This window comes from Styela clava, chromosome 8 (genome assembly GCF_964204865.1).
Source record: "Styela clava chromosome 8, kaStyClav1.hap1.2, whole genome shotgun sequence".
Classification (NCBI taxonomy): domain Eukaryota; kingdom Metazoa; phylum Chordata; class Ascidiacea; order Stolidobranchia; family Styelidae; genus Styela; species Styela clava.
The window spans coordinates 17636067-17653366 of record NC_135257.1 but is presented as its reverse complement, the minus strand read 5'-3'; the positions used below and the strand labels follow the sequence as shown (position 1 = coordinate 17653366).

At 33.7% G+C, this 17300-nt stretch overlaps 1 protein-coding gene across 1 annotated transcript; it reads right to left on the bottom strand.

The window, feature by feature from the left end:
- Positions 1 to 169: 169 nt before the first annotated feature.
- On the bottom strand, positions 170 to 17210 carry LOC120345822 (coiled-coil domain-containing protein 178-like). The gene is made up of 22 exons (XM_039415379.2): positions 16937 to 17210; positions 16406 to 16487; positions 14930 to 15088; positions 14251 to 14333; positions 13445 to 13595; positions 12695 to 12845; positions 10457 to 10535; positions 9535 to 9668; positions 8700 to 8815; positions 8020 to 8153; positions 6914 to 7050; positions 6386 to 6516; positions 5243 to 5295; positions 4970 to 5078; positions 4156 to 4271; positions 3856 to 3969; positions 3443 to 3588; positions 2760 to 2845; positions 2143 to 2269; positions 1788 to 1884; positions 1120 to 1224; positions 170 to 719 (listed from the first exon to the last, which is right to left on the bottom strand). Exons 1-22 carry the CDS (start codon positions 17075 to 17077, stop codon positions 558 to 560), a joined length of 2613 nt encoding a protein of 870 aa, XP_039271313.2. The 5' UTR covers positions 17078 to 17210; the 3' UTR covers positions 170 to 557.
- Between the last annotated feature and the right edge of the window lie 90 nt (positions 17211 to 17300).

The following is a 17300-nucleotide window of genomic DNA, read 5'->3' as shown; positions in this document are numbered from 1 at the left end:
AACAGACTCTGATGACCCCAAAAGGTCGTATCGTTGTCTCCCAGTCTTATACCAAAGAATCTGTTTTTTTTATTTTTTAATTATTCATGCATGTATTGTGTGTTTCATGGTTTGACAAATAAAAATAAACTCTCTCTCCATGGCAAGGATTCACCAAATCAATAGCCTGGTTCGGATTGAACCATAGATCTTCAGTTCGAAACAGCTTGTCGGTTGCGGCTGGGATTCGCCACATGATTAAGTTGTCTTATCGACCCTCCAGCGATAAATATGTAAGTCCTATCCTACTTTATTCTATACTTACCATGAGTACTAAATGCTATGACTATAACTTAGCCACTCATTTAGTCTATTAAATATTACTTATAAAAAATGTCACAAGAATAGGAGTTTGATGGAAAATAATATATTGAAAAATTTATGACATGCGATACTTTGATATTAAAAAACTAAAAATTGGTAAATGAAATTTTACTCTAAATATCATCATGAAATTGAATTAATCTCCCAGGAAGTTTTCTAGTCTGATGGGCTAAAGTACTCAAGAGGGAAACTTTTCAAGCTGTTATGAGACTATCATCAGTCAGTAGATGTTTCATTGCAGCTTCTTGAACTTCATTGGCTGCTCCTCCATCGATTTGTGATTTAAGAAACTTTGAAATATTTGTTATCGTCTTCTGCAATCCTGTCTGGATCTTAACCATGGCATTAGAATTGTCCTGAAGTGAAATAATAAAGTTACATTAAGATCTAGGAATTACGATGTTATCAATTTTCATTTATGTCATCACCACAGTTGTGGGCTTAAATCTAGCGGTTAATTTATATACAAGAGTGTTATTAATCATAATTGAAGTGAGTGAGTTAACTGTGTGAGTGAATTATCAGATAGCATTGCAATATTTGGTCAGAATGCCTCCATATGACATTTCAAACAATTATTTAAACATTTTACTGTAAGTTTAAAGACAATGAGACATTTGAGCATAGCTCTCTCTCATTTTCACTGTGTCTATTTGTTTGTGTGATAATTCGCCATAGTTTTCATATGGCCCACAGTCTGGAGCAATGACCAAGTATTCAAAATTAATAGTCTTTCAAAAAATAAAGTATGTTTACCTCTGCTTCTGAATGAAACTTGTGTAGTCCTGCTTTGTTAAATTCACCACGATCGTGATAATATTGTTTCAAAGCAACATTGAATTTTTCTTGCAAAGCGAGTAACTAGAAAAAGAAATTTTTGGTTTGGTTTTTGATGTTAATCTAGTATATCATAGCCAAATTGCTGTTAATAATAGACAAAAGAGGTTTAAGACTTATTATTTGTCGATTGGAAGTAAAGCGTTGAAAAACAACAATCATAACAGAATAATTTTTATGTAGATTGGGTGAGAATAATACAGCCATAAGGTGACTAGTTCTGAAAAAAATAACAAAGGCAGAAAACTGACAATAAGTTGATTTGTGGATTCATATTTGGTATCAAATGATGTTTATGACAAATACGGACACCGTGAATATTTCGAGGTGTCCGCTAACGACTTTATTTCTGAGTGCATTTCACCTTAGATTAGTTGCTATGTTTTCGGTCTTGGAACGACTTTAAGGAAAAGACAATAAGAAAATTTTTGAATCAAAATAATGCATATATTTGTATTTCTGAATCCATCCAAACCTTATGAGCACAAAATATATAAACAACATGAAATTTTATTGAATAAACTCTTCGATGATAGGAAAAATCATCAATCATGATCAATGACTCATTCCATAGATAAATAGTTCACCTGTTTATGATCTTTGATGCTGGCTTCTAATTTCACTTTGTTGTCATAAAGTGACATCAACCTGTTTTTTAAGTCAATGTATTCACTTTGCAAATCTCTGGATAAAGTGAAAGAAGGAGTGTTGTCATGAAAAATATAGAACTTTGGTTTCAGATGTAGTAAACTCTGTCAAAATTTCAATTGTTTTTAATTATCTTTCACAATTGAATACGATTTCTTATCACAAATTTTCAATATAGCTATAACCATTCTTCATGCTTGTATTCAGCGCATTTTAGTGCCATATATATACTGAGAAGCCATCTGAAAATATTTTTGCAAGTGCCTGCAAAACTTAAAGGCAATAAAATCAAACCTGTAGTCTTGTGCAAGTTCTTTATTTCTGTCCAACTCATCATGAATGTTGGTTTCTAATTTGACTTTAATTTGCAATCTACTGTCCATCATTTCATGATGATCCTTCTTTCTTTCAGCTAATCGACCTGGGAAAATAAAATTGCTTTTTATAAGAGAAGCCAGGTCAAACAGTAAAAGCATGTCAATATTCGAACAAAAAGAATCTACCATAAGTAATACATGTCTCAATCATAGCCAGATAAGATAATGTGAGCACAGAAAGGGTGGACCTGTAACACAAATCCAAGATCTATTACCACCCGCAATGTCAGCATAGAAAAATTGGTGCTCCAGAAGTATGTGTACCAATATTGAGGTAACTAATTTTGTTCGCCTACTTTACATCAAGTTGTGTAAAGGGACTGAAACCTATAGGCAGGGGGTATATTCACTTGGCTAACACAGACAGTCCCCGAACTCATAATAGAACTAAAATAAGGAAAATCGAAATAAAATGTGGCCTAACCGTAATCTGGTACACACACTACGGGAGTACAGAATAAATAGCTGGGCCATTGCACCCACAGGATTCCCAGTGTCATCCTTCCCTAAGGAAAAAAATATTGTGATAAATACCTGATGCCTCATCCAATTGTTTTTGTAATTCAGAATTTTTTTTTTTACTCGATTCAAGACGTAGACTAACTTCTTCCAAATCATCTCTAAACAGAAAAAATCACAAATAACATGCATAATTTTTAAAATAAAAACTATTCAGATTTTTTGAACCAACACATGTGATATAAATTGTTCATTAGAAAAACTAAAATGCCTTATAATAACTACTACATGAATAACTACCAGTACCAGCATTATTCAAAAACAAAATAAATTTTATGGTTCAGATATTTTGAACCTTCACTCCAAGGAAAGTCCTACAAGGACATAATATGCCTAGCAGTTGAAAGCATTTGGATCTGGCTTTGGATACTAACATTCAATAAAATAAATACCGGTAAGTGTTTTGGCACTAATCTGTGAGACCATTGCTATACTCCCTTCTGGCTGTAACAGGGTGGTTTTCAAAGCTACTAGTCAGTTGTGGTTTCCTCCATCAGCAAATTAATAAGCTAAAATGAATAACTGGTTGACTATTCCCATATGACACATGGTTCCCAAATGACACATGGTTCCACACACGAGTCAGACGCCTTATCAATTTTCCTCTCCCCGAGAACACCACTAAACTCACCAATCTAAAGTGCTCCCACTCACCATCTACAAACTGATAGACACATGAATACTTATCATAAACTCACGTAATATTGGCAATATTCTCTTCTGTAGTTGCAATTCGTTTCTTCATTGCATTCTTAGAAACTTTCATATCTTTCAACTTCTGTCTCATCTGTTCTTCTTCAAATTCCATTTCTTTGATTTTGCTTTGTAAAGACAATTGAGTCGCCTGAGAAAAAATAATTCTATTTAAGTCTGGAAATAAAGTGTGAACATTTTGTTAAATTTCACTGCAAATACAAACGCAATGCCGTTTCCCTTATACGCTGTAAACTCAACAATGACAATCTAGTAGAAATAGACAGTTTGTGAAACTGATTGAAAAATGAAATATAATTCTTCAGTAACAGTTAATTTTCCGTTTACATACCGGTATATATTTTAAGTTTATGTACAATTCAGTTTAGTACAGGCTATGACTAATAATATTTCTTACTAATAAATCTTTTTCCTGTGGGGCAAGAACATCTCTCTCCTTTGTTAATATATTTTCTTCTTTTTCATGTTCTGATCTAACTTGAGCAAGTTTGGCTTCCAATTCATTGACTTCCTACAAATGAAACATAATAAAGTTTGATACAATTTCAATAGAATTAATTTTTTAAATTGGGCAATAATTTGATTTGTGAAACTGTGTTGTATAAAATATGATCCACCATTTTTCACATTTACCAATATGTTTCTGATATATTTCACAAATAAAGCTCATTGCTCTGTGTGGAAATATACTCTTAACCTGAGTTGTGCTGTCATGTTGTTTCTTCAATTTATCGACATCTTCTTGTATCTTAGCAACCGAGGATTCCGTATCTTGGAGAGTTTTCGCAACTTTAGCTCTCTTCTTTTTATTTTCTTAAAAACAAGCATAACCTTTATTAAATTAAACTCACAAAAGGGTTATTTAGTGCCAAATAGCTAATGATAGCATACACATACAAATATCATACGAGATAAAATTTGTCTTTCAGTGAAAGGTACTAAAATCCAAAAAAAAATTGTTTGCAAATAATGCAAAAAGTACTTTAGACTGAACAGTCCATATTTCCCATAGCTCAATTAGTTTTCAAAGTGAATTTTGTAAGGAAGGGAAAAATGTAAAACTTTCTCACTGGTGCAAATGCTCAAATAGGACAAAACTTACCTAATATTCGCCTCTTTAAAAAAGTCCTCAAATACACATTAAAGCAATGGCATTCTATATATATATGTCATTTCAACTTCAAAAATATCTGTTCGAATTTCATAGCTCAGGTTCCCACAAGACAGATTACCAGCACTGGTAATATTTATGTACCAGAATAGGAGTTTCCTATTTATCTCAGGGAAAATGGAATCGATCCTATGGCATCCTATGACAACAACCTCCAGTTTGGTTACCAGTCAACGTTGGGTATGGAATTAGTTGACAAGTTATTTGTTACATACACATAGACTTGATGGTAGAGGCAGCCGTAACCAACCAGCAGTTATGTGAACATCGCTATTTAATTAATATAATGAAGCACTTTCAAGTAGAGTTATAAATTGTGTAAAAACAAATGTTAACAAACCGGCTTTTCCTTTCAACAATGCTTGGCTGTTATTCTGTTTCTTTGTTTCAAGAACTGTTCTTTGTCTCATTTCCTCAATAACTCGTTTACGAAGACTTTCAGCTTGCGTCTAAAAATATTAAAAAAAATTAGTCAAGTTTTACAAGAATAAGATCTATATTCAGAATAGGCCTTATTGTACTTTTTAATCATGCTTTATGTCCAGATATAAAAAACTGTCAAAAGGTCAAGAGATTTTTACATTTTGTAAAAAAAATGAATTCTTATTCTAACCTTCAATGCATCTTCCATTGCTTGAGACTTGGTTTCTTCTTTTTGAAGTTGAACTGAAAATATGAAGTGGTGAATTAGTAAAAAAAATATATAAATAATGATTACTAAATAACGTAAGTGGTATAAGCATACAAAAATACAGCTACAATAGTCAAGTCAAGTTTATTTTTTCCAAAACATGCAAAAATATAAAGAAAAAAAGATATTTACATTACTGTGGAAGGGAAGTCGCAGGGAACCAAAACTGGTTATCGAGCTGCGACACCCAATAAAGCAGTCATTTTTACTGAAGCCTGAAACTAATATCGGTGAAAGTCCCTATAACGCATGTCAACCCATGTAACTGGGCATTGAATTAGAGTCCCAGCAAATTTCTGAAGCCCACGTCAAGACAACCTACAGCCATGATCTTATTCTGACAACCTTTTTTGTGGCATCAATTTAAAATGCCCTATTTAAATTTATTGCTACTTCAATTTAGTATTTTATTTTTATTCATTAGGACTACATATAGTGATGTGTGAAATTCATTTTCATAGTATTCATTTTTGCCATCTCAAATTGCCTAAAATTTGTTTCAGGTTCAGGTCCCTCTGGCAGTTGTCCTAGTCGAAGTTTGAGTCAAGTCATTTATCTAGAAAACTCTTTTATTTACTTTCAAAACTTATGACTCAATCGGAAGAGAATTGAGGACTCTCCATCACTGCCTGGAACTGATTTTTAATTTTATCTTAGCGATAACTCTATGTCAATTAAATCTGAAAACTTTATTGACTGAATTAACATAATATATGAGAAGAATTTTAAAAATTCGATCAAAAAAGAAACGAGAATATCGGTCAGAGACTGAAGACTTATCGATCGAAAGTTAAGGGATCCCTCAAAACAGCGCTCTTACTCCATAATGACACCTTGTGTCCCATCACTAATTAATTGATAACTCGCTAATTATACGACATAATTCGCCCAAAATCAATAGGCTTTTGGTACGAGATATGATGAATGCACATGCAAAATCTGCAGCAGATTCAATCGCGCTTTCGTGAGATATCGCGTGCATTTAACAGACAGACAGACAAACACACAGACAGACAAATACCTATCAACATACTTACCAATTAAAATCGATAAGTAAAAACCTACTTTTGAGTTCGTTATTAATCACAGTGACTCTTGATACTTCTGTACTTGCTTCTTTTAATTGTGAATCACATCTTTCTCTCTCTTTTTTATATCTTTCGACTTCTCTTTCACATTTTGAGATACTTTTATCACTAAAAACATTAAACAAAGAATTAAATAAGATTTTTTGGTGCTCCAGAAGTATGTGTACCAATATGTAGGTAACTAATTTTGTCCGCCCACTTTACATCAAGTTGTATAAAAGAGCTGGAACCTATGGACAGGGGGTGTATTCACTTTGCTAACACAAACAGTCCTCGTACTTGTAATAGAACAAAAAATAAGGAGAATCGGAATAAAATTATAGCCTAATTTTAACCTGGAACACACTACGGTAGTACCGATTCTTTTACTTAATAAAACTTTACCAATTCATTGAAAAACATAACTGTTCATTAGCTCTGTGACTCAATTTAGAATCTTCCGTCAAATGATTAGGAAGACGCTTTATTGTGAGAAACAGAATCGCAAACCTCAGTCAGAACTTACCAAGTTTTAATTTCCTCATTCATATCTTCGATATCGAGTTTCATATCTCGATTATCTTCTTGTAGTTTACGTAAAGTTCGTAAACTGTTGTGATATTTTGTTTCCAATGCTCCAATCTTTTCTTTCATCGTATCATTCTGTGAAGAGAATCGTATATAAATATACATACGCGTACAAATGGGTGTTGCTTTGAATATGCACTCTTGAAAAATGTTATACATAAGAAGACACCAGATATGGAGAAATTGTAAGAAAAAGCAGACTATTTTTATTAGTATTCTATGTTCTCCTCATAGGTGACGCTGCTCAATAACCATCACTGGTTTATTGCATCTCCTTTCACGCTTAATTTTTTTTTAATTTTTTTAATTGTGTTTGTACAATGTGTACTTTCGGCATGTGAAAAGACAAACTACTGACTGACCGACTTCACACCTTGAAATAGATGGTGAATATAGACCATTTACTATAATAACCAAGATTAGACATGTTTATGCATGTTATGCATAACAAGATACATGGAGAATGTAGCTAATATGGAAGAAGAATTGTTACATATACATAGCCCCGTTTGGAATTAAGGAGTGAAAAAAAATGAATCTTCCATTCAGAACATCTTTGCCAACTTAATTACAACTTGGATGAGATAAGAAGCAAGGGCTAGTTATCATACTAAAAAAAAGATAGACGTTTTATGCATGTTAAAATATCGAAATCATTATTTCTACAGAATAATATTGATGCTTTTGCTCTTTGTAGCTCAGGCATACCAGTGATCATCGGCGATTATTTGTTTGAATAAGTTCTTGTGATTTTAATTTGCTCATTTTTGTGAAGTTGCACTAATAAACTTTCCAGCCACTCATTTGCCTATTATAATATATTCGAATAGCAATCATTCTCAGAGAAATATGATGGAGAAATGGAAAAAATCCTAGATAAAACAGTACTCCCGTAGCATGTGTACCAGGTTAAGGTTAGGCCATAATTTTATTCCGATTTTCCCTATTTCAGTTCTATGTCTGTGTTAGCCAAGTGAATTTACCCCCTGCCCGTCGGTTTCAGCGCCGATAAAACCAGAAAACTAACAAAAGATAAATTCTCACCAAATTTTCAATTTCATTCTCCACTCCAGCTTTTTGTTTGTTAACTTCACCAGTTTCAAATTCAACTTCTTTTATTTGTTGTCGCAAATCTTCAATTTTATAAATTTCTGCCTGTTCTTCATCTTTTGCTTCCTCTGAAACAACCAATGTGAGAAATCACAGATGAAGACTCACAATTCTCTATTTCCATCTTGTGGGTGAGGGGAAGCAATAAGACGGGTCAAAGGTGAATAATGGTCTCTCATTCAGTTACTAATTTTTAATATTTGGCAACCAGATGAGAGGCCGAGGTTCAACATTGAAGTTAATAATAACAGCATGACAATGATTTCTATGCAAACATTTTTCAAAAGAAAATATAACCATTACGACACATTGCATAAACTGGATAGAAAAAATGAAAAAATGCTTTGAATGGTGAGAAATTTCTATAGAAAGCAATATATTTATAAACACACACTTAGTTTTTACGTGGCATATTGTGACAGTACAACAAAATTAAATTTAAAGAATTTAAATATTTCCCACAGCATGGTGTACACAAGAACTTTTTCCTAACAGCTACCTCTTATTAGTTTTTTGGAAATGAGAAAGTGAATAGTGGTTCCTCATATAATTTGCTAGGATAAAACTGCACTAACATTATTTGAAGAAGATTTCAAATCAATATAACTACCAACCTGCTCTTTTTTGTAGATTAATGAGTTCTTCCTCCTGATCAGCTAGTTTTTGTCGACTTTGTTCTGCTTTCTTTAAATAAGCTGCATGTAATGCTTCAGAATGCTGAAGGTCTTTTCTAAAACATGAGATTACATAAAGTCGTATTTGAAAAAAAATTAAATATTATGTTCTAAATCTCTATGAGTTTTTCCCATTTATTTTTTTATTCATGAGTTTATATATTTTGCCATGATATTTAAAGTATGATCCAAGTTTTTTATAAATGATGCTTATTTTCACATTTGGCTCCAAACAAGACCCTATACAAGCACCCACTGATATCTGATGATACTTAAGGAGATACTATTATTTGAAGGGACCGGAACCTTTCCATTTAGTCATATCCTACACATTGTGCGGGGGGCGTGCAGTTTGAATCCGAAATGTGTAATGTGCGAATGTCAACACAGTTAAGTCTAAGACTTTACCCGCTATATCAGTGCTTCCCATACCATGGCACATGGGCCAATTCGGCCCGCCTAACGATTTTTAATATGACCCGTCGAACCCGTGAAATAGTTTAAAACTTTGTGTTTCTACTTTTTTGGGTTCTAAATAATGCCTATTGTTACGTCAATATCACAGTCTAAGCATGTGTAAATTCGTAAAAATTCAATTATATTGATATCTTAATTATCCGTACCGGTATTAGGATTACATACGAGTCACGAATGTCCTTGCGCTTCTAATTTTGGCCCCATCAATCAACTTTGGGGGCTACTGCACTATCGCACACAATTAGTTCATATAATATCATAAACATTCCCAATTCATGGTCAGTATCACACAACTTACTTTAGCAATCTCAGTTGTCCTCTAATTCCTTCTAATTTTTTCTGAGTAGTTAATCTTTCATTTTCAGCTTTCTCAGAAGCTTCTTGATATTTAGCTTCAGCTTTGTCTAGTTCTATTCTTGCATCTGATAATTCCTGGATAAATAAATGAAGGTTTTACATTAAAATTTTGTCCGACCAGCTGGCTGTATCCAACCACACACTCTGTAATGTGGTCCGACGCATCATTCCCGATTGCTCTATTCTCACCGCACTGTCAGTGTGGGCTCGTGAAATAAACAATTGCCTTAGTGAACAAACAATTGCGTTAGCACACTTGTTAAACAAACAATATAAGATCAAAGCAGAGAGCGTTGTAAACATTCCCCACTACTGTTATCAGTTATATTTAGATTCCAAATATAAATAGATTTTAGAAATTAGATTTTATATTGAGTTTTATTAACTATGAAATATCCCAAGAAACATGAAGTTGACAGAGAGTGTCGAGCATTTAACAAAGATTGGATACCGAAGTATTTTTTGTAAAAATCCGGCCCACCGAGGACTACATTTTCCCACACCTGGCCCGTCGACTAGAGAAGTTGCCCACCCCTGCTCAAGATGGTAGTTGAACTGCTTGCCATCATAGGGTGGTTGATGTAACCCCTGGTTAGCTAAAGCTGTCTCCACCATTAGGTCCATGCATCTGAAACAACTAACTGGCTAACTAATCCCATACCAGACATGGATTGGTAACTAAATGAAAGGCAGAGGTCCGCCATATGATTAAGTCATCTTACTGACTTTCCTCTCCTCATAAAAATCTTATCATACCAATAAAATGAAAGAACTTGTGCAAAAATGGAAAGATTTCAGATTTGAAGCAAGAAACTTTAGAAACTTGTAATTAAAAATTAAAAACTTTAACAAAACTGTCTTACGTTGTCTGTTTGTTTTTGCATTGTCTTAATCTTTTGCATAGCATCCTTCTCCAAAATAAGTTTTTCTTCAACGAGAGGGCTGGAAAAAAAAATCGATGTTTTAAGATTATAGAAAACTGCCTAAAATACGATCAAACTCCTGGCATTTTTTACATTATTTTTAAATGACTGTACGAGTATAGTTACCACAATTTCTAATCTAACTCCCTTACTTTTTACCATCACCACCCTTCATAACAACATACAGGTAACTGCAAGCACACCGTAGTTCATTGAATTATTTATTTTAGCATGTTCCAGTGTTTTCTACTCAAAACCTCAGAACATATAGTACCATCAAACTACAAATAATGCTGTAATTCCAGCTTCACCTATTTTTTAAGTATTAGTACATTCATATTTCTAACTAATTGAAGTTAAATGACGTACCATGCTGCCCACAACACAAATGCAATATGTGCTAGGCGAACCACAATTTGTAATAAATATATTGGAAAGTGTTATAGATACCAAACCATATCGGAAAATGATATTTTAATTCGATTATGTTTTTAACATAAGAATCTTGGACAAAGAAAAGAAATTTAAAGGGACAATAATAAAAGGATTTAAATATTCTCAACAAAAGTAATTAATTGTTGTCAAGCGACAGTAATTATCATTATAATGTCCGAAAAATAATATGGATTGATGATAAGTATGTTGTGAGTTATTAAAAACAATTATTAAAATATATTTATAATCAGTTTACGAAATTGTTTTCAGTCACATGATAGATTATTATTTTATCATATTAATTTGAGTGAAAACCAATATGTTTTGTTTTATATTTTTTTATATTAATAATGAAGAGTAAACAATAATATGCAAGGTGCAAGATTTCATTTAGCTGAAGATTAGATAGATTGAATGTTAAAAAAAAGTTCATAAGATATAATTATAGAAAGACATGGTTACATGTAGGGGTGTAATCAGGGGGTTGGGGGTCAAAATCCCCCCCCTTTTAAAATGCGTAAAATAGGCATTTTTCTGTAACATGCAAAACAATTTTATCGTGGGTCGAAACGCCTGTCAGACCCTCAAGACTCTTGCCAGATCCATTAGCTGTTGGGTCTAACTTGGCAAAAGAGAATTTCAGGATCCCCCCCCCCCATTCAAAATTCCTGGCTGCACCCCTGGCTTCATGTATTTGTAGGTTTAAATTCCTATAGAAATGAATGAATGGATAATCATTGCCAAACTGCGCACGTCAGTAGTTATCACAGACTTCTTCATTATTCATGCCTATGCTTCAGAAATGATAAGCAACTATTCCCAACTCAGAGGAATAAACTTTTGGGGCTCCCGAAGTATGCGAACCAAGATGGCGGACATCGGAAAGTAATATGTGTACTAGGTTAGGGTTAGGCCATAATTTTAGGTATACATACCAAGGGAGGCTCTTGGCTAGTCTTCGAACTGATAATAGGACTAAAATAAGGAAAATTGGAAAAAAATTATCGCCTAACCCTAATCTGTTACCCATGTTACGTTCCGATGTCCGCCATCTTGGTTCGCATACTTCGGGAGCACCAAACTTTTTTCACTTGCACTCTCAATTTTACTGAAAATGCCCTTTGCTTCAAACAAAAATTTAGGCCAGCAATCAGTAAATTTTATTAAGGTAAATACCCGTGAATTTAATGTTTTCAAAATTCACTACAAATCTATATCATAAATATGGTGACCGTACATTTGAACCCACGTACATTTGAACCCATGTACATTTGAACCCATGCGTTTATCCGCGGGTTCAATCTATATGCAGGTGCTAAAACCCATGGGTTAGGGTTAGTATGGGTTCAAATATCCGTGAAACAAAAAAATTTCCATAGGTGCAATAGTATGCAGGTGCAATTGTCGTGGGTTCAAATGTACGTGGGTTCAAATGTACACAAGTTCAAATGTAATGGAACCCATAAATATACATGACAAAAAAATTTCTTTAAAAATTCAAGTCACTGCATTTGAAACATTAATAAATGTCAATGGTGACAACAGTTTTAGACTCATCTCATACAGTTTGGTGTAGAGATGGTTGTATGCACCCAATCTCCAAGGCATATTGGGCTGCCATTTGGCATCATGTTTGATTACACAAGATATATATTGCTAATCAAGCGCAATGTTCATTTGAAAACTTGTTCTTCAATTATTTCATGGGTTCAAAACTGAGCCAAAATCATGATTTATACATACCAATGCTTCTTGACAAAAGCAATGTCATCTTTTAATCGATTGTTGAGAACTTCGGCTACTTGCACTCTCTGTCGACATCTTTCTAACTGACGTTCCATGTATCCAACATGCCACTGCAATTCACTGATATCGGCCGCACATGCATCGTGTTCTGTTGAATGAATAACACTTATTTAATGTTTTCAATTTTATTTACAAACATCAAAGAGTGTGAAAAACTGGAGTTACACTGTATTGCAATTTAGAACAACTCAAAGTGATTTGCCTGCAGTGTTATATCTATTCATTTCAGAGAAAAAAATCCGGCGGATGATGCACAACCTGACAACACTAAACTGGTACACATACTATGTTCAGGTTGTGTGCCATCTTGGTGCACATACTTCGGGAGCACCATATAATATGGTCCCTTATACAGACAGTTGTGCAAGAAGTGCTTCTTTGGCAGAATTCATCAATTGCTGAAATATTTTTGCAAATGTTACCATCATTATTATTTCAGCCTATAAATGTGATCTACATCATATTCAGGCATCATGATGGCTAAACCAGAGAATTCTGCCTCACATATATATGGGGTTAGAAATGGAATAACCATTCATATCCCATAATGAAAAAACCTTTCATTAGTAAACAATCACCCTAGCTATGCAGTAATGAATTCAAACGCAAGACTGTCAATATAAATCAATAAAACTCCACATTAACAATGATTAGTTTCATAAAATTGCAGTGAAACTGGTAAGCTACCTTTTTGTACTGCAAGTGGAAGTTGCAACAATCTCTTCTGACACATTCTGTCAATTTTTTCACTGAGAGAATTAACTTTTCCATCTTCGACTCCAAGTGCAAGTTCTGTCAACCGACGATCTTCTTCAAGTCTTACAATCAATTGTCTAACCTGTTGAATATTTATTTATTGTAGTGAATATTGAATCAAATATAAAATTTTATTTTGACAATCTGCGATGATACAAAAGAATTACAATACCCAAGACAAACACACAAGGACAGAAATTCTGTAAAGTTGCCAAAAATTAAAATGAAGTTTATCAAACATGAGAGATAGAAGTAATATCAGTTATCAATGTAATTGAGGTGCCAAAAGTTTGAAGTACTTTCTGTTCAAAACCCCAGTTTTTCCCCATTGTTGTTAGGTCCAAAATGAACAGAAAAAAAAACAGCACAAACTTCAATTACAAGAAATAGATGCAATGGAGAGACTAGACTCCTCCTGTGGTTAGAACAAACTTTTCTGAACTCCAATATTTAGCTATTTTCAATCTTTTTTAAATTATGGTTAGGATTGGATTAGTATTGGTGATAAGTAAAATGGAGCCTACTTTAGCCACGGTGGGCAAAATACCCATTAATACTGCAGTAATAGGCGAAGTATATAGTACCAGAAATGTATATTGCTTAGAATATGGATTAAAAATAAAAGTCATTCAGAGGTAATGTAAATCTAGCATGGTGCACCATAGGTACTGTAATCATATACGTTATATGATAAAATTTAACTAATTATTAATTTGTGCATACATAAGTTAAATCACCTGACTAAATACTTCTTGAGGAGGAAGCTGATTTTTCTCTTCTAATTGACTAACATGAACAATTCGATCAGCATCACCTCTCTCTGAAAACAAAATAGGACAATTTTTTGGTCTTGTGTAGCTAAGCAGCATTAAATGAAATATAAATGTTAATTAATATAAAAACCAACCAATATCAACGTCTCTTACAAAAAAGGAATATACCTTGTTGAGCACTAACAGAAAAAAAAAAGATTGTAAAAGCTGTATAGATTGTATAGGCATTGTCTGAACTAACTATTCAGCTTCAGTTTCAATTCTCTAATATGAAATAGAAGGAAAGCAGGATCCTCATTATAATATTAGTAATTTACAATAGAAAACAATTGACAATAAGCACCTCGTGTTCATGGAAAATATCGATATAGAAATTCATTTGATTGGTATAAAATATTCAATCAGATTATGGCTTACCCACCATAAAAAAATTATAAAAATAAAATTAAAAAGAACCTTTTTGAAATGAAAATATTCAGAAACTAGAATGTTGCCATCCTTGTATCTTTTGATGGTAGGCTATATATATTAGCAAAAATTGGTCTATTTCAGATTTCCATTGTTCTCTTTCAAAATATTTGAGTTAAGTCGAAGAGAACACGATCTTCGCTAATATTAAAACAGGGTAATTCTAAAGTTATACCATCATCTTTGATTTGTCCTCCAATTCCAGTGATTGTGAGCAGAGGTTCATCTTTCACAAAATCCTCACTACTTTCGAATGAATATGATGATGAAGTGTTGCTTTCTTTTCGACGTGGAACATCAAACCTCAAATGTTTCCAGCCTTTGGGATGGTTGTCTAATAGTAAAAATATATTAATAAATCTGGAAGTAAATATTGTCTAACTGGATAAAAATTAAAATGAGTTCATCGAATATGCAGCATAGAATGGAACACATCTGCCTTTCAATGCAAAACAAATTACGGCTGATAATTTCAAGAGAATATAAAAAGCCTAATATCAATTGTGAAAAAGAGAAATAAAAGAGTACCTTAGTACCTTAAAGAGTAAAAGTACCTTCCGCCCATATACCAGTATAACTTTGGATCACATGAAACGACCTAGCCAGCATATCAAGAACTGGAGGCTCCCGAAGTATGCGAACCAAGATGGCGGACATCGGAATGTATAATGTGTACTAGGTTAGGGTTAGGCCATAATTTTAGGTATAAATACTACGGGAGGCTCTTGGCTAGTCTTCGAACTGATAATAGGACTAAAATAAGGAAAATTGGAAAAAAATTATCGCCTAACCCTAACCTGTTACCCATGTTACGTTCCGATGTCCGCCATCTTGGTTCGCATACTTCGGGAGCACCAAGAACTGGGCATGATGGCCTGCTAGTTAGATCAGGGGTTCTCAATTTTTTTTCTGTTAGGTACCCCCGAGTCACGAAACTATCAACCCAAACCCACAGATATCAGACACCAAACAAAGTTGTAATTTATTACCTAACAATTTGCTGCAGCCACCATTTTTTTGACCAACTGCTGTAACTAAATTAAATCTTCGTGTTGATGTTATTGCTCTTGTCCTCCACCTAACTAATGAATTCTTAAAATATCTCTCAAGTTTTAATTAGCATATTACTTTCTGCAATGCTTGCAGCGCATTATCTTTTGAGATTTCACAGTCTGGCTGCAAAGTCGTGGATTTCACATTGTTGCATCACACAACGGAATATCACAGAAAACCTTCAATCGGCACGCATTTTCCTCTGGTAGTAAAGGATATTAAAAAATAGCAACACATGAAAACTCAACTTCCATTCAAGTACCCCTGAAAATCTTCCCGCGAACCCCAGGCTGAGAACCCCTGAGATAGAGTGATGGGCTAACTACCATGTTGGAGTCGTAGGTTAAAGATCTAGGATTCACCTCACCCAGCTTGTAATAAATAAGCAAAGCAGAACCCGAATGAATCGGGTCCTTCCCAAGTAGGCCTACCCATTAGTATCTGTGGCTACTTATACAGAGCAATATATGTGTTGAAATGATTTTAGGAAAGTTAAAAAAAAAAGGGCTCCAGCAAACTTGTTAAACGTATAAAATGCATGTAACCAAATGGAATGCTTTCGAATACTAGGTGAATTAAAATAAAAAACCTTATTTACCAAAAAGTTTTTGAGCTTCTAATTCAGTTAATCTCCCATGTTCAATCTGTGTTGGATTTTCAAGTGCCACTCTCAAAAGTTCCTGAAATGATATAAATATAATAGGTGATGTATGAAGAATTAAAGAAATCATATAGTTAGTGGCCAACCACACTTGGAGGAGAAATTATCGTATGTGTGATTTACAATTTATTTTCTTTCAATTTTGATTTGAGTCAAAATGCCCGGGGCACATTCCTTAGGGGGTAAAAACTCTATAAATCTATTTTATGTATTAGAAAAGATTTTGTCCAAATAAACGAGTTTTTTGAGAGATCAATGATCTGTCTTTAAACCAGACGATAAATGTGTGATCTGACTGTATTACTATATTTAAATACACATTTTTTTCTTTCAGAATCACTTACAGACTTAGGCTAGATACTGATGCCACATTTCATTACACATTATACTAGAATAAGTACTGCTACTGGAATAATTCCTGGAGTCAGTAATCTAAACAGCTCATCATTGCTCATAAAATATATTTACCTTCAATCTTCCAAGATGAAAAAGGGCTTTGTTAACGCATGGTGCAGGTGTCTTGACCAATTCACAACTTCGTCGTTTAATCAACAGTGGTCTAATCTCATCAACAGGAACTACTGCCATTGAAGAATTCGCATCCGGCATTCTTTGTTACATAGTATATTCAAGTATTCCACTGTCCGCTCGTACTTTCCATGCTAATAATGGGTAAACATAATAGATTACTGGTAACGAATACTGATTTTTAGGTTTACGTACGATAGGGGATTTTTCATATAACCGCTTGATTTACTTATTTTTGATGTCGTAGTCATAACGATGACCCACATCAATGTCACGTGAGTCGTCACATTTGCTATTAATTTTT